The 24,780-nt window shown below is 37.1% G+C and overlaps 1 protein-coding gene across 2 annotated transcripts in view; it reads left to right on the top strand.

Annotated features, from left to right (window-relative positions):
- Window positions 1–24,780, top strand: part of PLD5 (phospholipase D family member 5) — a 155,730-nt gene that overhangs the window by 17,857 nt on the left and 113,093 nt on the right. The window contains exon 1 of one of the 2 annotated variants that reach the window (XM_056486796.1): window positions 12,550–12,634. The exons of the other annotated variant lie outside the window; for it this stretch is intronic. Within the exon in view, the coding sequence (XP_056342771.1) occupies window positions 12,632–12,634 (3 nt within the window). The 5' untranslated portion in view covers window positions 12,550–12,631. Of the gene's footprint in view, window positions 1–12,549; window positions 12,635–24,780 lie in introns of those variants that run through there. 2 annotated transcript variants of the gene reach the window in all.

Genomic DNA, 24,780 nt, shown 5'->3' on the forward strand with positions numbered 1-24,780 from the left:
AGGGCATATAGTTTAAAACACTTTTACACTTCTGTGAGTCTGTATGCTAAAGCAAGGAAGTACTACTTTGTAATTTTAAAAATGAAAATTAAAAAAAATAATGAGGTTACCTGTCCTGCCTGCCTAACACATACCTTGAACTCTTCAGGTGATTTATAACCTGTTTACATTCTGCACTGTTTGCCATCTGGAGTCCCAGTGTTTCCAGTTCCTATAGGTTTGGAGTACTGCTGAGAAGGCAGTCATGGTGCAGTAGGTGAGGGGCAGTATAAATCAGGCAATATTCAGAGAACTTTTGTGGTGGCTGCACTCCTATTCTTCAGAGAGATAATTCTGTTTATTCAATTTTTCAGAAAATCAGAGTCATTGGATCATTTTTAGTAAGATAGGATTTGAAAAAGCAGCTTGGTAAAAATGTATGGTTATCAATCAGCAATTGTAGTTTCTGTCTGAGTAAAATAAAGGTAGAGATTAGATAAAAATGCATGAGTACAGTAATTCAAAGAATGATAAACTGTCTTGAGTTGCAGACTGCAACAAGTATGCTTTGCTTGCTTGCAAAGTGTATCAGACAACACCTATTTTATGTTCATTCTTATCAAACTTCTATTACAGAAAGGGTGGTTTTTCACTTTTGTTGTTGGGATTTTTTCATTGAAGAGTGGTGATTTGTTTTATACCTCTCTACAGGCACATACATCAGTTAAAACAAAAAACAAAACAAAAAAACATTATCTCATTTGATAATGCCATCAGACTACTTCAGGTTACAGGCTTCCTTATTTTTCCCTGTATTTTGAGGCTACAATTTCACTTTTTTAAAATGCATGTTAAAGATATCTGCACAGTAACATGGAGTTTGATGTTTTTTTACATTGCTACATTTTTGTCTGTGTTGTGGTAGATGTCCAAAGGATAATGTTACAGATAAAGGCAGAAAAGTTGAAAACCATGCCTTTATTTTGGATGGAAGCAGAATCTGAACAATTTCAGATGATTCACTTTATCTTCACAGTAAGAAAAGCCCCTTGGCTCAGGAGACTGTAATAGCCACTTTACATGATATTTAGTATGTATTGAGTAGTTGGAAAATGTGAGGGTTACCATTGAACCATCTGCCTATTCTAGTGAAATTGTTTTCTGGTTTTTTATCCAGCTGCGAAAGTTGTTTTGGTTCCAACTGAGTGGTAAACCTGCATTTAACTCTACAAATTTGAAGATATGTCAGCATCTTCCATCAATTTTGCAGTTCTAGTAGCAGTGAAGATGGAGGACTTGGCACTGTTGTTATCTTTGGAATACATTCAGAGGTTTGGAGTGGCTTCACAGGCCATAGAGACAAAGTTGGACAGATTCCATGCTCACTGTATGACACAATTTATGAACGTATGTATCCTAATCTCACACAGAAATTAAATGATGTGAAAGCATGTAGAGAAAGTTGGAGGTCACCTTTGTATTTTTTAACAGCATATTGTATAATGTGGATTGGCATTCTGTATTGAATTAGGGCCTTTTATGCAGTATGCTGTGCAAATGCAGTGAGAGGCCTTGTCATGAGAGCTGAGGAGGAGAAATAAAGGCAGAGAATGGCAATTTGTCTCAGTTTGTTGGTTTTGGATTTAAATTAGCTCCCTAACTCCTAGATTAATGTCCTAGCCACTATATTTCACTTTTGTGCCAGTTTTCATCTGGCTCTGGCCCTTGCACAGGCTTATATCTACAATCACAAATAGTGCAGAAGCAATGTAAAATTCTAATTGAGGCACACCCATCATTTTGCTAAAAATATACTCTCCAGGAAAGCAAATTAGGGTTTGCATTTGCATAACATATCTTACAATTTCAGTTATTGGGATTGAAGCTCTGTTTCTTGGGTTGGGGAGGATATGGTTTTGGGTTTTTTCCACAGAAATATATTCAGTTTTCTTCTTAAATCAGGACTGAGGTAGCTGGAGATGCTCCTGTGTTCAGAGGGCTCAAAGTTTTGAAAGCAGCCTACTGAAAAGTGAATGTATGTCCAAGTAGAACTTTCTTTTCTGAGAGACTGGTTTTCTCAAAGTAATGAACTTCCTTGTTTTGAGATAGAGAGATGGAATGTAAAACTGGTGTCAACAATTCCCTTCAGATTATAAGAGATCAGAATAGAATCCAAATGTAGTTAGTTTAATTGTAGATATAGCAAAGAAAAAAGTCCAATATTTAGATCTGTGGAAAGAGATTTGTAACTCAGATTAGTCTGATTTGTGGTTTTTAATAGTTCCTGTAAAGTATATGGACATACTGTGGCTTTTTCTCCGATTAGTGGTCAAATTATTTATAGCAGATTCAAAGGCTGATACTGTCTTAAGAAAATTTATATCTACAGGAAGCTTTATTTTGTTGGCTACAGAAACATTATATATAATTCTTGTAAATAATGAAAATTATTCCATTTCCCTCTCTCTGCGACCCAATAAAGACTTACCAAGATAGGAAATATTATAAATATATCATACAGAAGGTTTAAATTAATTTAAAAATTAAATCTGAGCATTGTATCTTTGAAGTTCTTTATTCAAGAGGATGTCTTTAGAGACAGACTTCTCTCTGCTGTAAAACAATGTGTGCAGCAACCAGGTGCTATGTGGAGGTGTTTCCAATTGTGTTTTTACTATTCAGATGTCAGACTTAGGGATTCTTCAACCTCTTGTGCAAGGTATTTGGGTCTGTTTCCACTGAAGCTTATCCAGTAGAAGCTGAAAAGCAACAATAAACAAATGTAATGTGGAGAGCATTGCTGGATGCTACTTTAGGAAGCTGTTAAATTTAGTAGCCATAGTTTTTGCACATCATGAGGGCAGAATCTTTAAATACTTAATCTGTTTTTAACTTCTAATAATTTTCTGGTTTATGAAGTCTGTGTGGTACTTATTTTACACACAATGGAAAGTTGCTTATTTTTCCTAGCTCCAGTCAGAAATTTTTGATCTGGCAAGAAGAAGCGTTTAATGTGGCTTATATATATTTGTTCTGTAAAATTTTGAAAATAAGTCTTCATTTATGTTCATATATTATTTTTCTTTCCCTGCATTTTTAAATACAGTAATTCTTAACAGTAGTATTAAACAGCCTCTTCAGGAATGCACTAGATATGTAGCTGAGTAGTGGAAAACAGTAGTGCTGTGCTTTAGTTGTAAAATTTCAGAGAAGTTATTTGGGTTTTGCAGAGTTTTGTGCATCACCTGGGAAAGCATATTATTATTGTTTTGCAGGTAGGCAAATAGCATCAAGGCTTCTTTAATGTGTGTGTGTGAGTATTGGTTTTGTCTTCTGAAGAGGCATTTGCCAAAAGAAGAAAGGGAGAGATGAAGACATCATTCTGTGACGTGTGACATTCTCTCTGTATATTTCTCAGTCCTTAGTTTTTCAAAGGTTATTTTTGTTTTCCTGGCAGGTCACTCTTGATCTCACCAATGCTGTATTTTTCAGTTGTGTAAACAACTGGAACATAGCAACAAGTGAAACACAGATGAAACTACTGAGACTGTGTATGTGCTATGGCAGCAAAGAATTTGGCCAGGAAGAATACCTAGGCCTTAATTACCTCTGGTTGCTTTAAAATCATTAGATGATTAAGCTATTAATGAATTTAAGCTGTGCCTTTGGTTCAGCTTGACCAGTAATAAGTTCATTAAGTTACTCATCACCCAACATTAAATTTCAGCTACACTGCTAAAATGTGGGTATTTATTTAAATTACTATGAATGCATATTATTCCTTTCTTCCTCTGCCAGTGCAGTATAATGCGTATATGGACCAGGCACAGTATATTCTTGGTGTGTCTCATGCTTCATTGCCAAATGTTTTTTATTTTGCTACTGAACCACTATTCCAATGTCCAGTCACTTCCTTCTGGCCTGAAAAACATGGCCTTACAAGCAGGGATCACTTTTCATCTGGAAGATGTGTTCAGAGAAATCAAGCAGCATTGATTTTGACTTTTGGGTTTTTGCTACTGTAAATGATCCCTTTTCTTTCTCACTTTTCTTTCCTAACAGTAGCTCTTATGTCATCCTACCAGCTGACTCCAGAGAGCTACTGGAAACATTTCATTTGAAAAGTAACCAGTGCTTTGGTGACAAAGAACAAGGCCGAGAATGTTCATGTATGAAGTAATATCTGATTTAATAATTTATTTCTCTGTAGAGTCTTTTGGGTTAACACCAACTCCATCTATGGTGGCTTCAGGCAGGTTGCACATTCTCTCTTGTGTTAAGACCTTTCTAACACAAAGCTGTCTATATTATCCAGATTGCTCTCTTATTTCTGGTTGCCTGTCCTGACAGTCAACTTTCTTGGAAAATAGTTTCACTGTCCAGCTTGGATGTGATTAATTTTTTTCACAGTACTTGTGGAACTGTGTTTTGGATACATGGCTAAAACAATGTTGATAATGCACTAATTGGCTGTTGCTGAAGAGTGCTTGCACAGCACGAAGATCTTTGTTTCTCTGTCTCCCCTCAAATTCAATAGGAAAGTAGGTGAGGAAGAGGTTGGGATGGATACAACTATGGCTGACTTGGCAATAGAAACTGGGTTTAGAAGAAGGAGGGTGTGGGGATGTGTGAGTGTTTTCCATGGTGGTTGTTGCTTGGAGGGTGCCCACACCTGTGGGAGGTAGTGAGTGACGTCGAGTCACTTACTGCTTTGGGGGTGGTGTGTCCCCACTTTCCTTCACCTGTTAAGCTGTCTTTATTTGATCCACAAGTTTCCTTGCTCTGTTCTTTGTCTCCTGTGTGCCACTGAGCGGGGAGAAGTGGGTGAGCAGTGGTATGGGTATCATCTGACAAAGGTGATCCCCCACAATAGTTTATTTAAGTGTAAACCATTTGCAGACCTGTGGTTGGAGCTGTGTTGCTCCCCAGGTGCCTGTTTCGTGTGCCTGTTAGGCCAAGAGTAGCTGTGTAAAAGTAGATTGTCAATCTCATCTGTGTGTGTCTGTACTTTGAAGCTCTTGGCCATTGGACTGGCAGCTCTGTACATCAGTCTCCAGACTCAGATAACCAACCTATACTTCCTCAGAAACTTCTTTTGTTTTAAAAACATAGATTTACAGAGCTTATTGTAAGATGCTTGACTTCACCTTTTCATTGGTCGAAGCCTCTTACTGCCAGGACATGGAGTAATCCATTTTGTGATTCTATGTGAAATGGACAGGTTTTAAGCTTGGTCAAATGAGTGAAAGATTTGGTTTGTTGATCTTGCTGTATTTGGTCTTAATTAGTTTAGGGTAAAGTCATAACTGCACTGTTCTTCTGTCTTTGAAGCCAGCAGTCCATACCTTAAATCAGTTTTTCTCCTTTTTGCAACATGGAAAATATTTTGGTTAAAGAATTTAGTTCAGAAGCTTGTGCAGTTTTTAGAATCTTTTCAGAGACCTTGCCACTAAAATCAGCTATTCTCTATTCTTTTTTCTTGTATTCTTAGCACAAGTGGGCCAGATTGCCATCCACTGTTTTGATCAGTTTTTCAAGTGATCTGTCTTTTCCAGAGATTGTTTCTGTTCAGCAGTCTGACCACTTGCTTGTCTTTTCACAAAATTCAATCAGGTAAGGGGGATATTGAGCTTGCATATGTCTCTCAGCACTGTGCAGGTCCATTTTTTGCTCAGCCTGTGCTGGAGATGCATATTGTGTACACCTACACTTCTCAAGTTTTCACAAATCTGTAGCAGTCATTTGCCTGCTTGATTTCTTGCTCGTGACTCTTCATTTAGAAGTGGGTTTAAATCAGCATCACCTGCTTCAGTGTCTGTTACCTGAACAACTGCTGGTGCTGTTCAAATACTTTTCATTTCTTTCTTAAGATTGGTCCCTTCCCTGAGAACCACTTGTGCAAACTTACGTGTTGCTTTTCAAAGTAGGTTTTATGTGTCACTGAGCTTTTTACACTGGAATAGTTTGGCACTCTCCTGGCCCTGTTGCTTGGGACAGGTACTGTGTCATGCAGGAATATGAGCCTTTCTGAGCATTTTCTTGTCCATATGACATTGCAGTAGTGCTCTGTTGTGTTTCTGGAGTTTTGCAGAGCCATCTCTAGCATGTGTGTCAGGCATTTGCTTTCTCAGGACTGTTTTGGAGAGGTGTCATGTCAAGGAAGTCCAACAGATATAGGTCACCTTTATCTGTAGTAACCCTGAGGTCACACAAAGCCCTGAAAATCTCCTTGGGGGCTGCTCCATTTTCTCCACTTATGTATTTGGCAGCTTTCAACTTAGTGGAAGCACCTTTCTGCCATTTCGTTCCTCTTCTACAAAGTTTGAGACTGGCATTAGAGTCTGCAATACAGAGTATTGCAGCAGAATGAAATGTCTTTCATGATCCAGTAAAATCACATTAAGTGTAATTTCACATGGAAACAAAAGGTAATTACATCAACACAGCTAACGTCGTTAGACAAGAGGCCGAGCGCTAATTGGCTATTTTTAGTGTCTGCGTTGCGTAGGCTCGCTCCGTGCCATCGGCCGAGCGGAGGCCGGGCAGCGCCCAGGTGCGCGCCGCAGGGACCGGCGCTGCTCCGCGCCCGCGGTGCTGCACCGCCCCCCGGCGGCCGCTCTGCGCCTCCCGCCCCGGGGAATGCTGAAACACGGCAACGCATTTCTGTCACCGCAACGAATTGCTTCCTGGCTTAGGTCGTACTCTCGGTATTTAAAGGCTGTGTGCGAGCTTCACTCATGATGAAAAAAAGCGAATTTTTGTTTCCTTTCGCCTAAATTAATAGGATCATGCTCCTTGTACTTGGTTTTTCTTGTAGAAACGTCTATTGAGCTACTATGTGATGGACAGATTGCCTCAAACTTGCAAAATAGTGAACTCTGATTAGTGCTCAAAATGCCCCAAAAATTCTTTAAATGGGACTCCTTCAACATCTGCTTTGGCTTTAGAATATGATGACAGTGTGTGCTGATTTCAGTGGTTAGGTAAGAAATGCTGTGCTGCTCTGAGCAGTTTGGCTGCAGCCTGCAGAGAAGCAGTGGCATTGCCTCTGTTGGCCCTGATGACAGAAAGTGGAAGCTGCCCACCCTCTCAGAGCAGCTCTGCATCTCCCTCTGTGCCCTATCTCCCCCAGCATCTCCCTGGAGAGCTCCAGTGGCTCTTACAGCCCACCTGGCTGCTCCAGGTGGAGGAGTGCTGGGAGATGAGGACCTGTGCAGAGAGGGTCTATTAACTCTGTTTTCCTTGATGAGGCTTTGAGGGCAGGGATTCAAGTGCATATGAGAGAGAGAGATGAATTCAGCTCTGTTTTGAAGCTGATACCTGTCTGTGCTGTTTAGGCAATACACAGGCCCGAATCTATGTGCAACTTGAGCTGGGGTGATCCAGTGTGACCCCCCCTTAGAACAGTGGCAGAAACAGAGAATGTAGTTAATTGTTTCTCAGCCCTTGGAGATTTTCTCGGCCACTGAATCACTGTAAAAGCACAAAGACTTGTTCCAGGCAGCTGGACTCTGGGAGGCAGCACTCATATGTTTTTTCAGCTGCATCTGTGAGATAAGGAGGCTTTCTATTTCTCTCTCTCTCACTATTTTTTTTTTTTTTTTTTTTTTTTTACAAAAATGCAACAGACTTTCTTTAACTCGTTTAACTCACACTTTCAGCTCTTCAAAAATAAAGGGGAAAATATTTGTTTGAAACCTGTAAGCAATGTTTGTGCTTGTTGGCAGTGACAGTCCATCATCCCCTGTGTATTGATACTGGCCATTTAAATAGCTGCCACCTGTTCCAATTACGATCTGTGGGCTGTCACATCAGTTTAGGGCTGGGTAATGTTAAACATCCAGGGCCATGTTTCAGTCTTTGCTTACTGCTTGAGTAGAGTTTTAATTGGTAAGGAGCCTCTTCTATTCTGTAGATGCTGTACCAATTTCATAAGATCTGAATGTGTTTCTGATGATTTGGAATGACATTCCTGCTGTGCGAGGTCCAAATCTCTACAAGCAGAATTTTGCATAAAAGTTTTCTCTCCTGCAAGGCCAATAGAACGTCTTAATCTTCTTTCCAATTCAGAACATTATTTGAAGTTTTTGAGGCTGTGCTTTTATAAGTCCTCCTGAAGAACGGGATTTTACCACTGGAAATTTTCACTGATATTAATATGCAAATTGTGAGTGAGTGATTTCAGGATGTCGCTTATATCTGAGACTTTGGTAAAACTTCTTACAAGGTGAAATACTTTCGTGTTTGTGGAAGAGTAACAGACTAGGTGGGGATATCAGTCTTCGATTTTTGTTTTTTGTTTTTTGTGCTAGCTATTTATTTGTAGATCCAGCAAGCTTTGAAGATGGACCAAACTGAGAAGCTGTGAAGTTCTGCCCCTCTCTGCACCCTGCCCTGCCTCTGCCAGCTCTCTTCTTCCATCTTTTTGCTTTGTCTCTCTTTCCTTCCTACTACTTTTTTTTTTTTTCCTGCAAATCCTGTTGCTTTTCCATGTTGCTAATGAAACTGGTGAACAATGAAGAGCTGATAGTTCTGTCATTTGGTTTTGGAGTTCCTGTAGTTAGATTTTTGAAGAAATAGAACATTTATTTGTTCAGTTGACTTTTTTAGCCCATAGAATTACAGAATTTTACCAATTTACATGCAGAGTGCACTTTTGACATATATCTTCACAGAAAAAAAGTCATCTATTGATAAATGTTTTGTTTAGGTGTCTTTGAAGTTTTGTATCTGTTTTGGTTGCTGACTTTTAGAATTCCTGCAGACATATTCTGTGATGCCAAATAATATTGCATGTTTTTGTCTTCTTGCTAATCAAGCTGTGGTTTATTTTCATCTATTAATAGCACATTGTTCATAGACATTTTCATTATTTTTTGCAACTTATGGGGAGAGAAAATACTTCCTAACTCTAGGGACAATTTGAACTTACAGAGTGCCCCAAGAGAGCCATAATTGCGTGTCCCTGAGGCTTTTTCAAGCAAATCCAAAATGACTCAACAATTCTGCATTTAAATTTGTTAGGGTTTTTCATTTTATGAAAAACTGGGGTTTTTTTAACTCTTCTCTCCAGACAACAATCAAATGCCAAAAAAAAAAAAAGGAAAAAAAATTCTATCAGGGCAAAATTCAGTTCTTTGATCAGTTGCTTTATGTTTGGTACCAGTTAGTAAAATCATTCAGTTGTTGCAGATTGAGGGCTCTAGTCTGAATGGTTACATGTTGCAAAACTTGTGAAATAACTTGTGTTGCCATATCTAACCTGTTTTCGTCACAAAAGATAGATTACTTCTAATCCAGCTTAAGTTTTTTCATCATTCTTACACATTCCTTGATCATTTAGAGCATTCAAGAGCATCTTTTTGTCATCTAAATAAGTGTTTAAATTATGTGGCCTGCTAACTACATTTCTGCAGGGCCTAAAGAATGTTATCAGATGTCTTTGAGAGCTTTATTTTTGTTTTTGAAATTGCCTCTGAGGCATGGAGCTCATGGTGGCAGTTAATATGCTGGGAGGAGTAAAATCTGGCAATAGGATTGCAACCAGTCAGCAAGGATTAAATTGCAGGTGTGAACTTGGGAGGAATTTGATTTCCTCATAAAAAGGAGAAATTCTGGACCTGTCTGGAAAAATTTAAGCTCCCGTTGCTTGTGGATTCTTCAAGAATTGATGGGTGAAAAAAATCATCTTTAAGGTTTATAGATGTAGAACTTGGAGTTCACATTTAAACTTTTGCAGTTATATCAGTACATAATTCTTTCTCTTGGTGGGCACTTCTTTTTCTGTGTTAGGAGGAGTTCAAAGTAAATGGAAAAGGTGGCTTTGCTTTGAAGCAGGTGTGCTAATGCTGGAGTAAGTTAGTAAACTTGAGGAATTTTTTTCTGCCTGTATAAGTGCGTGATGGCATTTGTTCTGTATAGAAATTTTAGTTGAATTTAGGAGGCAATATTTGGGCATGAATTTGGGAGGTGCATGTTTTAATTGTGAGAAGACTGAGACAAATAATTCTGAAATTTGTATACATTCAATAATTGAATTACTTTTCAGTAAAAAATTGAAGTATTCTGGCTTCATTGACTGAAAGGCAGAGTTGAAAATTGTTTATATGATGCATTGGGCCATACTACCCTGTCCCATAGACATTTTGAGTAGGAACATGCCAAAGCACAACTTGGCTGCCTGCCTTCATACTTGGCATCTGGTCACTATCTCAGCAGATATCTTTGTGAGCATAAGGGTTTCATAAATTTCAAGGATTACAGGAAAGATTTGTGTAGACTAGTAAGATGACTGAGAACTTCCTGATGGATAAGTTTTTACTTCTGAAAAGAGCAAGACCTCTGTAGCCTGACTGATTGCAATTGCATTGTTTCACAGAATTGTCTGTTGGGTCTCAGTGATATTACATGTGGAACCTCTCTGATGGGAATCCCATCAGCAGTGTGACTAATTCAGCTGCCTGTGTTGTTTATGGGCACTGCCAGGGTTCTGATGTAGCATTGGGCACTGACCAATCAGTGCATCTTCTGCTCCATCACAGCTTTCTGATGAAACAGTGATACTAGGGCTGTCAACTGATTTTCTTTGCCCTGTAAGCTATCTTGTATACTGTTGTCCATTTTTTCTCCTGAAATTTTGTCTCTCTGGGTTTCATAGAACCTAGTTTGCTTATTTTTTTACCCTTCTGTCTTCATAATCAGTCTTTCAATGCCTCTTTCCACTCCATCTTGCTATTTTTCTTAGGGATTGAACTGTGGTCCTTTTATTTACATCAGACAAAGCTTACCTGTAAATACAAATCAAATTCATCTTTGCTGTGATGCCTTGCAAATGAATTTTTTCAGCTCTGGCTGAAGAAGAAGGGCCTGGAATAGAGAGAGCTTCTTGTGGCTGTTCAGCTAGATGTCAACAGCTCAACATGGCTAAAACAGGCCTCCTGCAGATTCCCCTCCTGCTGCTTCCTTGTCACTCTAGAAAACAACCTAATCTTGCCATGGTGTTCATAACACATGTCATTTATTACTTTGTTCTTTCCCTAACTTTGGAAATGACACTGTCAGTGTTATTGATGATTAAATTTTATTGTAAATGTAATTTCTTAAAGGAATTTCATTGCTGGTTAAAATACATTCAAATCTTCCATCCAGCTCTTCTTCACCTATTGAACAAGCTTGCCTATTAGTCCAGCATCCTTATCCTTGGGTTCTTCAGGTCAATCCTGCATTTTCATAGCCATTCAGATTCAGTGAAAGTTATTATTATTTTCTTTTGCAGACAGAATAGAATAAGCCTACAGGCATATCTTCTGAGTTTATTTTCCCTCCTTGTACAGAACATGGTCTTCACTTTTCTTGACCTTTATAAACTCTCAGTTGTTGCAGAAGCATCACTCCATCCTCTTTCATTATTCATAAAAATTTCAGGCTCAGCCTTATGCTCACTTAGTACAATAATATGCTTTTTTCTTGAGAGCTTTAATATGCTTTCTAATATGCTTTCTTCTTGAGAGCATCTCCAAGGTAGTCTCCATAGCCTCTTGATAATCCTTTCTTTAAAACCCCTTTATTATGAGGCCTAAAAAGCTAGGAAATTATTCTAAGTACCTGTTAAACTAGCCAGTAATATGACTTGGTTCCTTTTGCCTCCCTCTTTGTCACCTCTTACTATGTTATTTAATAGCATTGGAGTCAGGACTGTATTTGTTAGTTTTGGGTTTGTGGGATTACATGGAGTTTTTTGTTTATTTGCTTTGGTTTTGTTTTGGCTTTTTTTTTTTATTTTATTTTATCACACCAAACACAGAAGCATCCTGAGCTACCATTGAGAACATAAAGATGGTTATAATGTTAACTAAGTAATTATTCATAGTTGTAGCATTGCGTGGAAATTTGCTGTGTGAAATTTGCTGTGTGAAATTTGTTCTTGAGAGAAGTGGCAGAAGTGCCAGTTGATCATTTCATCCCTTTGGAATTTACCACCTTGTCTTCCCTACGGAAAGAAGTGTTAAAAAAAAAAAAAAAAAGAAAAAAAAAAAAAAGAAAAGTCAACAAAGAGCAACCACATTGCAAATAAAAGATGCTCTTAGCTAATCTGAAGGGGCATTTGGCTGCCTCACAAAAACACTGTGTATTTTGGCAGTTAGGAGCTTTGGCTTAGGAAGATCCATGTTTGGAATAACAGGGTGTGTTGCAAGTCAAAATTCAGGTATCTTGGCTGAGATGTATGCATAATCTGGCATGATGCCTTTCTGCACTAGCTATACCAAATGCCAAAGTCCTTTGTGAACAATATATGAATCTCATTTTGGGGGGGGGGGGGGGAGGAAAGAAAGAGGAGGAGGGAAAAGGGAGCCAGATTTATTTTAACATTTAGTAGATATAAAAACAAGTATCAAGAAGCAAAACATTTCCATGAAGCATTCACTGTAGAAATTCTGCAACTTCTTGTTGCAAACCTCTTTATCACTTGGATTGGCTGATTTCCAGAACATCAAGGCTAGGAATTGAGGGACTGAAATATAATCAGTGGTGATACATTTTAACCACATAAAACATTCTCTGCTTCCAAAGCCTCCAGTGTCTCTAGTAAGCAGTGCAACAGCAACAGCTCCTTGCTGCTGAACTCCAGAGACGGGGAAAATACTGGATCAGGATGGTAAGAAGCTCTTTACTTTTTCACCAGATCTAGGTTATTACTTTGTTAAAAATGTTTAAAATATGATGAAATTAGTAGAGGTCAGTATTTAAAGCATAAAACCAGTATGTAAGATACAGAGGAATTATGTTTTTTTTCCTGCAAGAGAACAGCAATGCAAGTTGGTGACAAATGTATCTGGCACTGAACATATTATGCAGCTTATATAAAATCTTTTAAAATTGGGAAAGATTGCTGACAAGTATTTGATGTAAATTGTAATCTGTCCACTTGGTTTATTTCAGAAGGAAGCTGCATGGGCTTTTAAAATTATTTTGGATTAATAATCACTGATATAGACTTTATATATGAAAACATAAATAAACCTGTGCCAATCACTCATGCAGGCTGTCTGTTTATATGGTTCCTTTGTAGGGATTTTGGAGTTTTGTTTTTTAGAAAGAAGCAGACCTGCTCAATACATGCCTTTGACTTTTAGGGAGATAGGAAGTTTTTATTTTTCTGGATTTTCAGTCCATGAAGATCTGTTAATTACATTTTTTTCTCTGGTTCATTTATTTAGTGGGAAAAATAACCAGGGAAAAGTTTTTAGAATAATGATTTTATTATTTGTACCGGTTTAAATATTCTGATCTAAGTATTAAAACAATAGGAGTAGAATATAAAGCACATAAATGTGGGATCTGAATATAGTGTACATTGATATCAATGCTATTAATGGCTTAAAAATGCCTGAGAATAGAATAAAAATATGCATATTAGCATTTTCTACGTATTAAAGAATTGGAGGGAGGAAGCATATTTTGGGAGTGTTTACTCCCAAGACTCATTGTCAAGACTGTTTTGTTGGTGTTTTTTGGGGGTTGGGGTTGGGTGTTGATTGAAATAAACACTGAGCCCGATCTCCTGTATGGGAACTTAGGAATTCATTTTAAGTGCATACTAAATCCAGGAATTTATTGATTAGGACATTACCGTACATCAGAGTGAAAGGAAAACAAATTACTAAATAAGTCTGAAGAGCACTGAAATACATTTACTTGACAGTCCACATTGATGTGTAGGGAATTATTCTCTTTGTAATTCAAATGGAAGAGGAGATTTTTAACAGAACAGCTATGAGAGTTTGAAAAGTGTACAACAAATATGAAATGATGTTTGATTTGTATTTTTTATCTTTGTTGTGTATTTGTGCTTTCTCAGCAGTACAAAAATTAAAATACCCTAAAACTATCACTACATTTTTTCTGATATTTTCTTTTTCTGAGTGGTTTTATTGAAATAAGTTATGAAGTCAATCATGTTATCATAGCCTATATATTTCATGTTAGACATTGCACTTTGATGTGTTAAAAATTTATGGTTTTCCTCCTCAGTATGCAGAATAGATTGCAAAATCAATAATTGAATGGCAACCAGGCTGTAAGATTCTTGGAAAGATGTTTAGTATGAATCTGTGTGTGGTGGATATTGTTGTTGTTATTGTTGTTATTATTATCATTATTATTATTATTATTATTATTATTATTATTATTATGGCTTTTTTTTTACAAAAATCCCTCATGTTGAGTAAGCATTAAACAGTACTGTTGTACTGAAGAGACTTGAATATTGTTGTTTCTTGTCATAGAGGACTGTGCCCATACTTACTATTATCCTGCATCTTAATTTTCTTACAGGAAAATGCTGGAGGTAGGAGATCCTGCATTTGCCTCTTGGGATCACAGAACATAATTCATAACAAATGATGTTACATTTATTTCCACTTTTATGATTCTCTAGTTCCTACATAAGTCAAATGCAGATTATGCTTCTGTAACAGCAAGTTAATAAAAATATTTCTTTCTAGAAAAATGAAGTTCATGTACTGCCAAATACTTGATGTTGATAAAGTTTTAGCCAAAGTAAACTTACATTGTATCTTGCTTGACATGGATTAGTTCAGTAACTAAAGCAGTGAGTTCACAAGGGATCTATTTCTTTCAATGTGAATGGTCTGGGCAAGAATCTTGCATAAGTTACTGAAGCAAAAAAAAAAAAGAAACATGCACCACACATACTCCCTAATGGTGTACCCTTAATAGTAGTCAGAAATGTAATAAATTGCATTGTTAGTCCAGAGGTAACAGCCTCTCACTTAAAATTTTTAGATGATATGGTTTCTTGTAGAATGTAAATAGTAAATGGTCTTAAAGAAGCCCTCATTGCAAGCTGCCAAATTCATTAGATATCAGGTTTGATTATTCAAAGTGTTTTTTCTGGGAAGTGTAAGGAAAAAAGTAAAATTATAAACAATGTACTGGCTTTACCAGAAAAACTAAAAAGTTGTAGGAATGACTAAATGTGCTAAATTGTATTAAAGCATAATTAGTGCAAAGGATATGTTTGGTATGGCAAAGTTCCTTTGCAGTGTGTCTTCCTGGTGCGGAATTTAAAAGAGTTTATTCAACAATTGGATGTATTATTCACCCAGATTAATTTAGGCTAAACATTTTTTTTTTTCATTTCAGTGACTAAATTGACATCTGATAATCTGCCTGAAAATGTAATTCTTATTTAAAGAGGTACATTATAAATATGTAAGCTGTGGACTTTATATGTAATATGGAACATGTTTAAGGAAAGGAAATACAGCTTTGCATCTGCTATAAACTTGATTCAAGACTCAATATTCTCAGGGTTTGTTCTTTCAGTATATTTTTACTTTGTTATTCTGCCAGTTTTCTGGTAAAAAAATAAGAGTTTATTTATTATGCTGACAGTAGTCAGAAGGAATCTGCTGCAGTGTAGCTTTGTGCCTGTGTTTAGTAGTAACTTACGTGTCCCAAGTAACTTTTGTCACAGATTGGTTCAGGTGAAAAAACTGCATTCTGGCTGTTTGCCAAACCAGTAAGTCTGGCACTATCCTAAAGTGAAATACACTCTTGCATGCTCCATAAATATTGTTTGTGAAGGATGAAAATAAACCACATTGAACTTTGATTGAAATGTAATGCTGAAATATCTACATATATATATATATATATATATATATATATATATATATATGTATGTATTAGCATTTACTTGTAATGGAATAAGTTTATATTTTAAAATTTCAGCATCCATGTTTATGGAGTCTGAATACTTTCAGTGAATAAAATATGTCAGCAGGCAATGTTTATGCAACAAGACTAGTTTTTTAGGTGATGAAGGATTATGTTTTTAAGCCATTTTCCTTTTGATTCTACAATCAACCTACTATATAGATCAGGTTTTGCTCACTGAAATCCATCTTTTAAGCTGTGCCATTTCACTGGTAGTAGAACTCAAAATGAGTTACTCTTAGGAAGTTATAAATTATTTGCTGTATTTTACATAATGTATTGGCATGCCTGCTGCATCTGTGTTCAAGATAGGGTTTTATTCCTTCAGCCATGGGATATATGAAGAAACTATTAAAAACAAATGCTTGTAGCATTAGTCTCTCTTTTTGGCTTTGATCCTGTCATGCCATCAGAAATGAAGTTGATGAAAATGAAGGCAGGGGAAAAGGTCAGTCTGGTCTCTAGGTGCAATAATTGATGGGAGCAGCTTCCAGAGGAATACAGCTTTAGTGAGAAGGTGGCTGGATAAGACATATTTTTCTGCATTTGCTAAATGTTTGCATTGTGGCATTTGCAGTGTTTTGAAATACCAGGACAAAACTGTGTTTCCCATGTATCTTAGGACCCTCAGAGCAGCATGGTATTTTGCCTCACATAATTGTTCTTGTACTTCATGACTATACTGAGAATACTGAAAACAATTAAGGTTGAGACTTACCATGGACCTTTTATGCAAAAGAAATCTGGAGAAGATAAAAGGGTACTGACAACTTTATACCCACCTGATACTCTGCAGATGCAAGAAGACCAAGTTATGGGTTTGTGCTCTGAAGGATATATTTCCAGTGCTTGTTTAAGGAGTGTGCTCTGACCAGAGCTGAGGATGGGTTATATGTCGTGGTGGGAGACTTGATGCAGTTTGGGTAGATTTCCTAGTTTGCTTCACTACACAGTGCTGATGAGAAGCTGCCATTCCTTAAGGAATTCTCTAATTCTCTAAAACTTGCACTTGAGTTTTTAGTAAATCTACTGTTATGAATATTTCATTTAAAACTTTTTCAATGTTGTGGTGTCACCAGGGGATACACAGCCCACAGTCAGCCCTATTATTGGTTTTGATAATGAAGTTTCAGCTTGGAGGTGAGAGCTGTCTATTCTCCTGGCCCTGTGTCGGGGCTCCACTTCACTCTTCTCACCAATATACACCTTGGGTATCTGAACAAAGGTTTTGGATTTTTGGAACCCGCAGCACAAGGTTCTTAATACCTGATGTTGATCCTTATTCAGTCAAAGATGAAGGTGGTGAAACCCTCAACACTTCTGACTCTGTTAGCCATAATAGGGTGGTTTTTTTAATAGCCAAGGCTTTAAATTCATAGTGCTAACCTTTTGAATAGCTCTGAGACTTTGTGTTGCAGTCTTTTTTCCCCTTATGTGATGTGACTTTCATGACAGGATTTTTATGTGCTAATTCTCCCTGTCACAGGATAGGAGGTGGTGCTTGTGTGTCAGGGTACCAGACTACAGGTTTCAGAGGCTGCTAGCATACACATGTCCAGTAACAGGGAGAACTCTGTCTTAGCCATAATTATATATGGGTATTTATTTGGTTAGGTAATAACTGAGACTACATAGTCATTTGGAAGAAATGGCAAGAAAGAGGATGTTATAAATCTACACCTCTGATTTAGCTTCTTTTCCTGTAAGTCCTAGTTTTAGCAGTTTTTGTTGTGCTCCTTCCTTTTCAGGAAGAAAAAAATATGTCTAATGTGGTAGAGATTTTACCAGCACTAATTCTTGAGATGAAGTTTTGGAAAAATTTATACTTGATTTGGGACAAACATGTTGCCTGGGCCATTTGTCTTAAGTAGCTAAAGAGCTGCTGCAGATGTCTTAAGTCATTCACATAAGAATGGTCTTCCAATGACTCAAACTGGCCTACAGAATTTATGTCAGAAAAAGAAATGTTCTTAATGTATTTTTTTATTTTCATTGAAGAAATAGAAGGGACTCATTTTAGAAAGTGCTTGATAACTTAAGAAAAGATCTTTTAAGTCAAATAAACTTTCTGATTCTCTTCTGACTAAACTTGTATGCACTAATGTTAATTTTCTTATTTTTCTCTTTGAAGGATTGTCAAAAGTATTAGGCATGTTAAAAAACTCTTTTTTTTTGTCCTATTCCTCATTCCACTGTTACAGAGGATTGATCACAAAATCAGCACTTGCATCTAATAATTCTTCTGCTGTGGCACAGGTAGACAGAAGATTGGTTTCCTTGTACATGCAAAGCATGAAAGAGTGAGTTCTGTGTGAAGGATGAATATAACACACTAGGGATGCTAGGCATAATATATTAAGGTCTCTACTAGCATTTGTTTGCTGCAGAGTTTGTCATGCAATGATGCTTTAGCTGGCTGTTACCTCTGCACACTGAGGCTGCATTTTCTCTGCCCATCAGAGCTGGTGTTGTCCTGCAGTCAGCAATTGGAGTTCCCTTGTCTCCAGATGTGCCTTGTGTATGCCTTTTGTTGTCAAGGTATTCATGTGTTGAATGCCAATACGTGAAGCCAGCTGCTTAGTTTGGTCTTCTAGGAAGCTGAAGAAGAGATTGAAAGACTGAGTCCCAGAAGAGTTTTCTGGCTTAATGATCCTGGTCAATTTGACAGGTTTGGGATTGACAGGTGATTGCCATATTGCTAGGTTGGATTTAAGTGTGTTAAACCAAAAAACACTAGGAAACGGTTATTGTGGATATAGTTTTTTATGGATTGAGTGCACGTGCTCTGGGGTGGCAGCAGTTCAGTCCTTTGGTGCTTGCAGTAACAGGATTTGTTGTGTGCCACAGAACAAATGCATTGCTTGTTCTTTCCTTTTGAAGAAAATAAAAATCAAACACCTCCACAAGTTTCATATTTGTGACTTTCACCAAGCGTGTATTTAGGTATTTTACTTCAGATAGGAAATAGTTCTGCAGCCTAATAAGGCACATTCATTTAGAGTTACTTGCTTGGAAAAAAATAAACAGATTTAAGAGTGTACCAGCATAAACATGAATCTTTCTATTGGATCAGTTTCAGAACTCCTTGAAGTCATGGCAAATGCAAGCAATCTAACTGAATAATAACATTTTTGATGCAGTGCATCATAACATAGACCATGCAATTTATAAACTGTTATAGAAAGAAGCTTATTATACAATATTTTACAATTTTATATGACTTTCTGAAACATTAATTTCTGTAGCAGATTTTGGGTTGTCAGTGTATCCCAAATCCCCAAAATGCTACACCTCTTTCATAAATTTACTAATGGAGGTGGCTTCACTGTTGATTAGAGACTCTGTAGTAAAAAGAAATGTAAACAATATTTGTGGAAGAATCTGAAGGGTGAAAAAAGGCTAAAATACTTTAAATTCATAGTCATGTAGAGTGACCTTAATAGTTTTACCAGTTGTTTCATCCTCTTGTTTTCAAGTGCAGGTTCACGGAAGCTGTACTTTTACTTTGATCATTTTAATTCTGCAGTGAAATATTCTCTCTGATCTGTGTCAGTGGGGGTAGGGAAGCACATAAAATATATGCTTCTAGTCAGTGATGAGAAAGTAGGAGGATTTTTCATGAACAATGTAATTAAATTCATGCATGTAAAAGATACCTGCAAGATGCTGCTTGAGAAAGTACTTTATAGCATTAGATAATTATAGGGAAAAAATTACTTTCCTGGAATGATAGTACATAATATTAATTTATCAGTGGTATATAGGTTTTTTAACCAATTTCTTTCCCATCTGTAACACAGCTTTTTTTTCCTAATAATCTTTGTCTTCAGCAAAAAATTTTCAGTCAAAATTTTTTTTGAGATATTACACTGGAATTTTAATACAGCCCTAATACAGGCCACTGTTGTAAACATTTGTTTGATATTAAACAATTATTAAATTCTTTGCTCTTGCAGAAGTGTGAGAACTATGGAAATTTTCCAAAGTCATAGGTTTTCTTGTCTTTTTAATACAGTTTTAATTATCAGCATAGTTGCCACTGCTGTGGATCATAACCATGTTTTTTTAAAGGTATCCAGAAGAGGTGATGATATTAATTCACCTGCTGCTAAATACTCTCCTACTTAGAAAGTAACTCAGCAGTAACTCAGACTTAAGAAATGAAAGCAGAGTCGGTTGCTTAGGGCTAAATCTTCCAAGTGCTTACTTCTGGGTATGGTGTTTTGAGAATTTTCAGGGATTAATCGCATCCTAAGCAGACAAAAAAAGGTGTTCCAGTTCCCCTCCTCCTCTCCACTACTTCTTCATTTTCTGTGGGAAGAAAAAGGCTTCAGTGGATTTTGTTTTAGCTGTCTCCAAACAAAGCTGTAGGCAGTGTGTGTGGTAACATTGGTTTGTAAGAATGGACAGCTTATCTACACCTGGAAAGTCATGGTCAAAAATACATGTTGAGGGCTGTGCTTTTAGTGTTGCCCAAAGAAATCCTTGGCATGAGGAGCTGGAGTCTCCTGAGGATGTTCTGTGATGCATGATCCTCAGCTAGGAGCTCTGACAGGGTACCAGGACCAAGGCAGGCACTCCCCTGATCCTGCCTGAGCCTGTGGCTGGGGCATCTTCTGCTTCACTGAGAGTTTGCTGTGGAACATTTGGGTTCTTAGGTAGGCCTGATCTAAGAAGTGCTGTGGAAAGTAATTGGCACAGCAGTTAACCTTTGGGGAGGGTTCACTGAAAGATGTTACGTTGAGTCAGCATTAATTTCAAGGAAGAATCCTGACCAAAACCATGCAGCTGATTTTTTTTTCAGCTGTTAAGAGGTTTCAAAACCTAAATCTATGTAACCAAATCACCTTAAAAAAAAGTTAGTGCTCTTGGTTTTAATGGTCAAAGTGAGACCCTCAGCTGAATATGGCAAACTTGCAGAATCTCTTCTATTTTCAGTAGTGACATGTATGTTTTCTCCTGAGTCTCTACTCTCAGACTGTGTTGTGCAAATGCAAATGTATTTTTTTTAAATCAAAAGCACAATTTCTGAATGGACAGTGTAGTCTAAGGAAATAGATGTAGCAGAAGACTATGCTTAAGATTTTTACTATCTTTAGAGCCTGGCATTCACTAGGCTGCAGTAAGAAGCATATTCTTTTTTGTTATAAACACTCTTCTATGTTAAATTCTAAAATAGTTGCTTCCTGGAGGAGGTTTGGAATAGAAACTGATGTACCTGATAGTTAATTAAAATTCAGTGTTGTTTGTTCTTGCTTAAATTAGTGAAAAAACCCCCAAACCTTCCAGGAAACACCATAGAGAATAACATTCTGAGCATTTCAAATTATTTTGAAAGATGAGAATTCCCATGGCTCAATTCTTTAAAGAGTTGGAACATAATTCAAATGCTTCTTTGCAACCTGTCACTTTTTTTTTTTTTTTTTTTTCATTTTTAGCATGTGTATTTTCTCTCATAGAGAATTAAAGGGAATAAAAAAACACCTCATTTCCCTTTTTACCCAGTTTTTTTCTGAATCCTAGTTACTGAACTACATGCACACATTACTTATATTATAGCACAGTAAATCACCTGCCCAAATGCATGCATAGCAGGAGACCAATTGTTTCATTAAGTCACACCAGAATCTGACTGGTTGTACAAACCAGGGAAAACCATGTGTAACTGGTTTTGTTTGTAATGTGAATTTAATGATTAGCCAGCTAATACCATTTTCTTTCCCATGCGCACAGCCTCCCACACACAGAAAGATGCGAAAAACTAGTATAAAAATAAGGTTTTAGGCTATGACAATAAGATCTCCAGATGTCTGATTCCTTGGTTTAGAAAACTGCACAAGAGCTTATCTATTCCTGAAATAAAAATGATTTAGATAGTCCAAACCGTCTTTCACAATCTCCCATCTGCTAGGGTGTGCATTTCATTTTCATGTAAATAAAATTTCTAAGTAATTCTTCAAATCTTTGCTGCACAGTTCATTACAGAGATCTCATGCTTGTTAATACTTACTGCCAGAAGGCAAAAGGACTGATAAAGCGTGTGGAGCACTCATAGGAGGCTTGCAAAGCAGGAAATCCCTCAGGGAGAGGGGAATATTTCAGTGGGTTTATGTACAGCATTAACCAGTTCACCTGTGTTATTTCCCTGTTGTCCCTTTCAAGAAATGCAGATACCTAATGAGGGGGATGATAAAGGAAATTTTCCAAGCTTTATTTTTGGACTTCTGCTGTGAATTTCACCTCTAAATCAGACAACTGAATTTTAAGCTGTCCTTTCATGTGATGTACTCTCTCACAGTGGACTGGATTCATACCTATGTTTAGCTAGGCAAACCTCTAGTCTTAATGCTTAAATTGAGAGTCTTATATTGTTCAGATTTTGGAAAGGTCACTTTGGCTTCAGTCTGACAGTTTGTGGGTGCTGACATGTTGGCAAAACAAGCCCCTTTTGTACTTTGTCTTGAAGTCACAAATGGAGAAGAGTAACAATCACACTGACTTATATTTCCAAAACTGGACTGACTTGCTTACTTTGCTAGAGGTGCAGGTAATCAAAACAGCTGCCACTCAGAGCACCTGGAAGTTGTGCAACTCTTGAATGTCTAAATGTAGATTTTAAGAATCTCATTTTAAGCAGGCAGACTTGATCAGTTTGCCCCATCGTTACCCAGGAAACTTCTTAATTACTATGCCTTTGTTTCAGCCCTCTGCTTGTAGCTTTTAAAACATTTTGTTATAATTTTCCTTTTCTTTTGTCTTAAGCTAGTGTTTGTAGAAAGGGCTGGCTTGACAGCTCTGGCAAATGAAATAGTCTGCCTGCCCACGGAATATGTGCTCCCTAGACAGTGGCAGTCCAAACTTCCACATGCTGTTTTTTCAGTGCGCTACAACTTTTCTTGGGGGAGTGGAGACAGGAGAGAGGAAGTAGGGTTCTTGTACAATCAGGTCTTTGCCACCAAAACAGTGTCCTCAGGAAAAAATGGCCTGTATTTTCCTTCTAGCACAGAAAACCAGCAACTAAAAGAAATGGATGAGCTTAAGCTTTGGAAAACCCATGTGTAGTGGGTAAGCTATTGTCAAGATCACAAATTCAATCCTGCTGTGCTGCAGTTAGTGCTGATGACAGATGATTACATGAACTGGATAGGGTTTTCCTTGCTCAAGGCCAAGACAAAAGGAATTTCAAAGAGCCCTGAGTTCTGCTGAACTTTCAGCAAAAAGTCCTGGAATTATATTTGTGTGGTAGTGGGAAATATGGGAATTTACTCTAAAATATTAAGACTTCATCTTCTTGTGTTTCCCTTTAAGAGCTGTATGTGCTGATCTTAGCACATACAGTTCATTACTTCAGTTTTTCTTGGTGATGACTTGTTTTTGAGATACATGTATTAGATAAATGATGATAGGTGCAAATCACATGGTGCTCCTAGAAAAATCACCCAAGAGATAGTCTTTTCAACAGAGGAGTGTGTATTTGATTTCCAAGTGGTTTACAGGCCTCCTGGTTCATTTAGCTAGTAGTCTGAAAATCATGAAAGATCACTGAAGAATCATACTGCTGTTCTTCAGTGGTCAATGTGAATTCGCAAATGTTTCAACAAAAATAGCAAGGCATTAAGAGTGAAACATATCCATGACATCTTTTAATTTCAGAAATCTTTGCTCTACTATGACTGAAAATGGAAATACAGAAGGACCATTTACATAATCCAAAATAAAGCATCTGGCATAAATAGCTACAATACTTCATAATCACTGTAGTTGTACAAGAGGTTATCCAGGAATTTGTCAAAACCATCTCTACTTAAAGCAGCCGAAATGATCCAGTCCAGGCTCATGTTGCTGCCATGGCCCAGGCCATGCAGCCTTTTCCTTCAGCCAATGCCATCACTTGTAATGAACCAATTCCAGGAGCTGCTTGTTTGAAAACTAACCATGAGGTTTGGACTTTTGGGGTGAAAGACATTGTCTGCTGTGAAGGAGAGTTTTGCAGACTTTGATTTGGCAAGGAATCTGTGATTTGGCTTGTAAAGACGAGAGTATTGCTAAGCATAAAAGAAAATGACAGTATGCAAAGCACAAAAGAAAACACTGGAATTTACTCTCTGGTCATGAAAGTCACTTGGGGTACTTCTGTTCTGTGATTGCTGTTTTGACTTACAGAATCATTTCTCATAGCTTTTTGTGTCAGACTGTGCTTACAGTCTGAGAAACAGATGGAAATTCTACTGGCTTTCCTTCTGCAGACTGTAAAACAAAGATGCTTAAATTACTGGTGCTCTAAACTAATGAACCTTCTCAGCATCTAAATCCAAGATTCATTGCTGCTTTTAATGTTACTGTAAGAAATTCATGGTGTATTTATATCTCTAACTGCTTTCAGCATTGGTCTGGTACATGCTGCTCACCTTTAAATGTTGAGAAGTAGTGACAGCGCATAGGAGAAAATGGTAAACATCTCACTCATCATCTGGATTAGAATATATTATTCCTACTTGAAGAATCAATATTTTAGAAGGCAAAGAGCACTATGCTTTGCTTTGCTTCATGCCTATGTATTGTTCTTAAGTTTTAGAAACCAGTAATCCAGAAAAGAACTACAGAATGGGTTTGCATTTGAAGGTATAAAGAATATGGTTCTGTTGTGGACACATTAGAATGTATTTATAAACTAGAATTGAGAACCTGCTTCATTATACTAAAAATTTTTGTTTTTGAAACCTAATAAACCTTTCTTCTATGTGTGCAACTGATTTTTAAATTTAAATTTGTTATTTTTTTGTTGTTATTTTTTTCTTGTTTAAATCACTTCATTTTTTACATATATGCTTCTCTGATTCTAAAACTGTGGCCAGGTAAGCTCTGAATTATTCACAGAATTGATGTAAATTGTATATTTTTACTGCTGAGTGGTTTGTCTACTGTAAATACTTCTCATACCTGAAACAAGGGAGAAAGATACTAGATTTAGAGCATGAGAGTGCTGAAAAAATTCTGAAGAGTCTAGAATATCTTCTTTATTTTGTTGAGACTGACTTAAGAAATAACCAGAAATTGCTT

Source organism: Oenanthe melanoleuca, chromosome 3, assembly GCF_029582105.1.
Source record: "Oenanthe melanoleuca isolate GR-GAL-2019-014 chromosome 3, OMel1.0, whole genome shotgun sequence".
NCBI lineage: Eukaryota > Metazoa > Chordata > Aves > Passeriformes > Muscicapidae > Oenanthe > Oenanthe melanoleuca.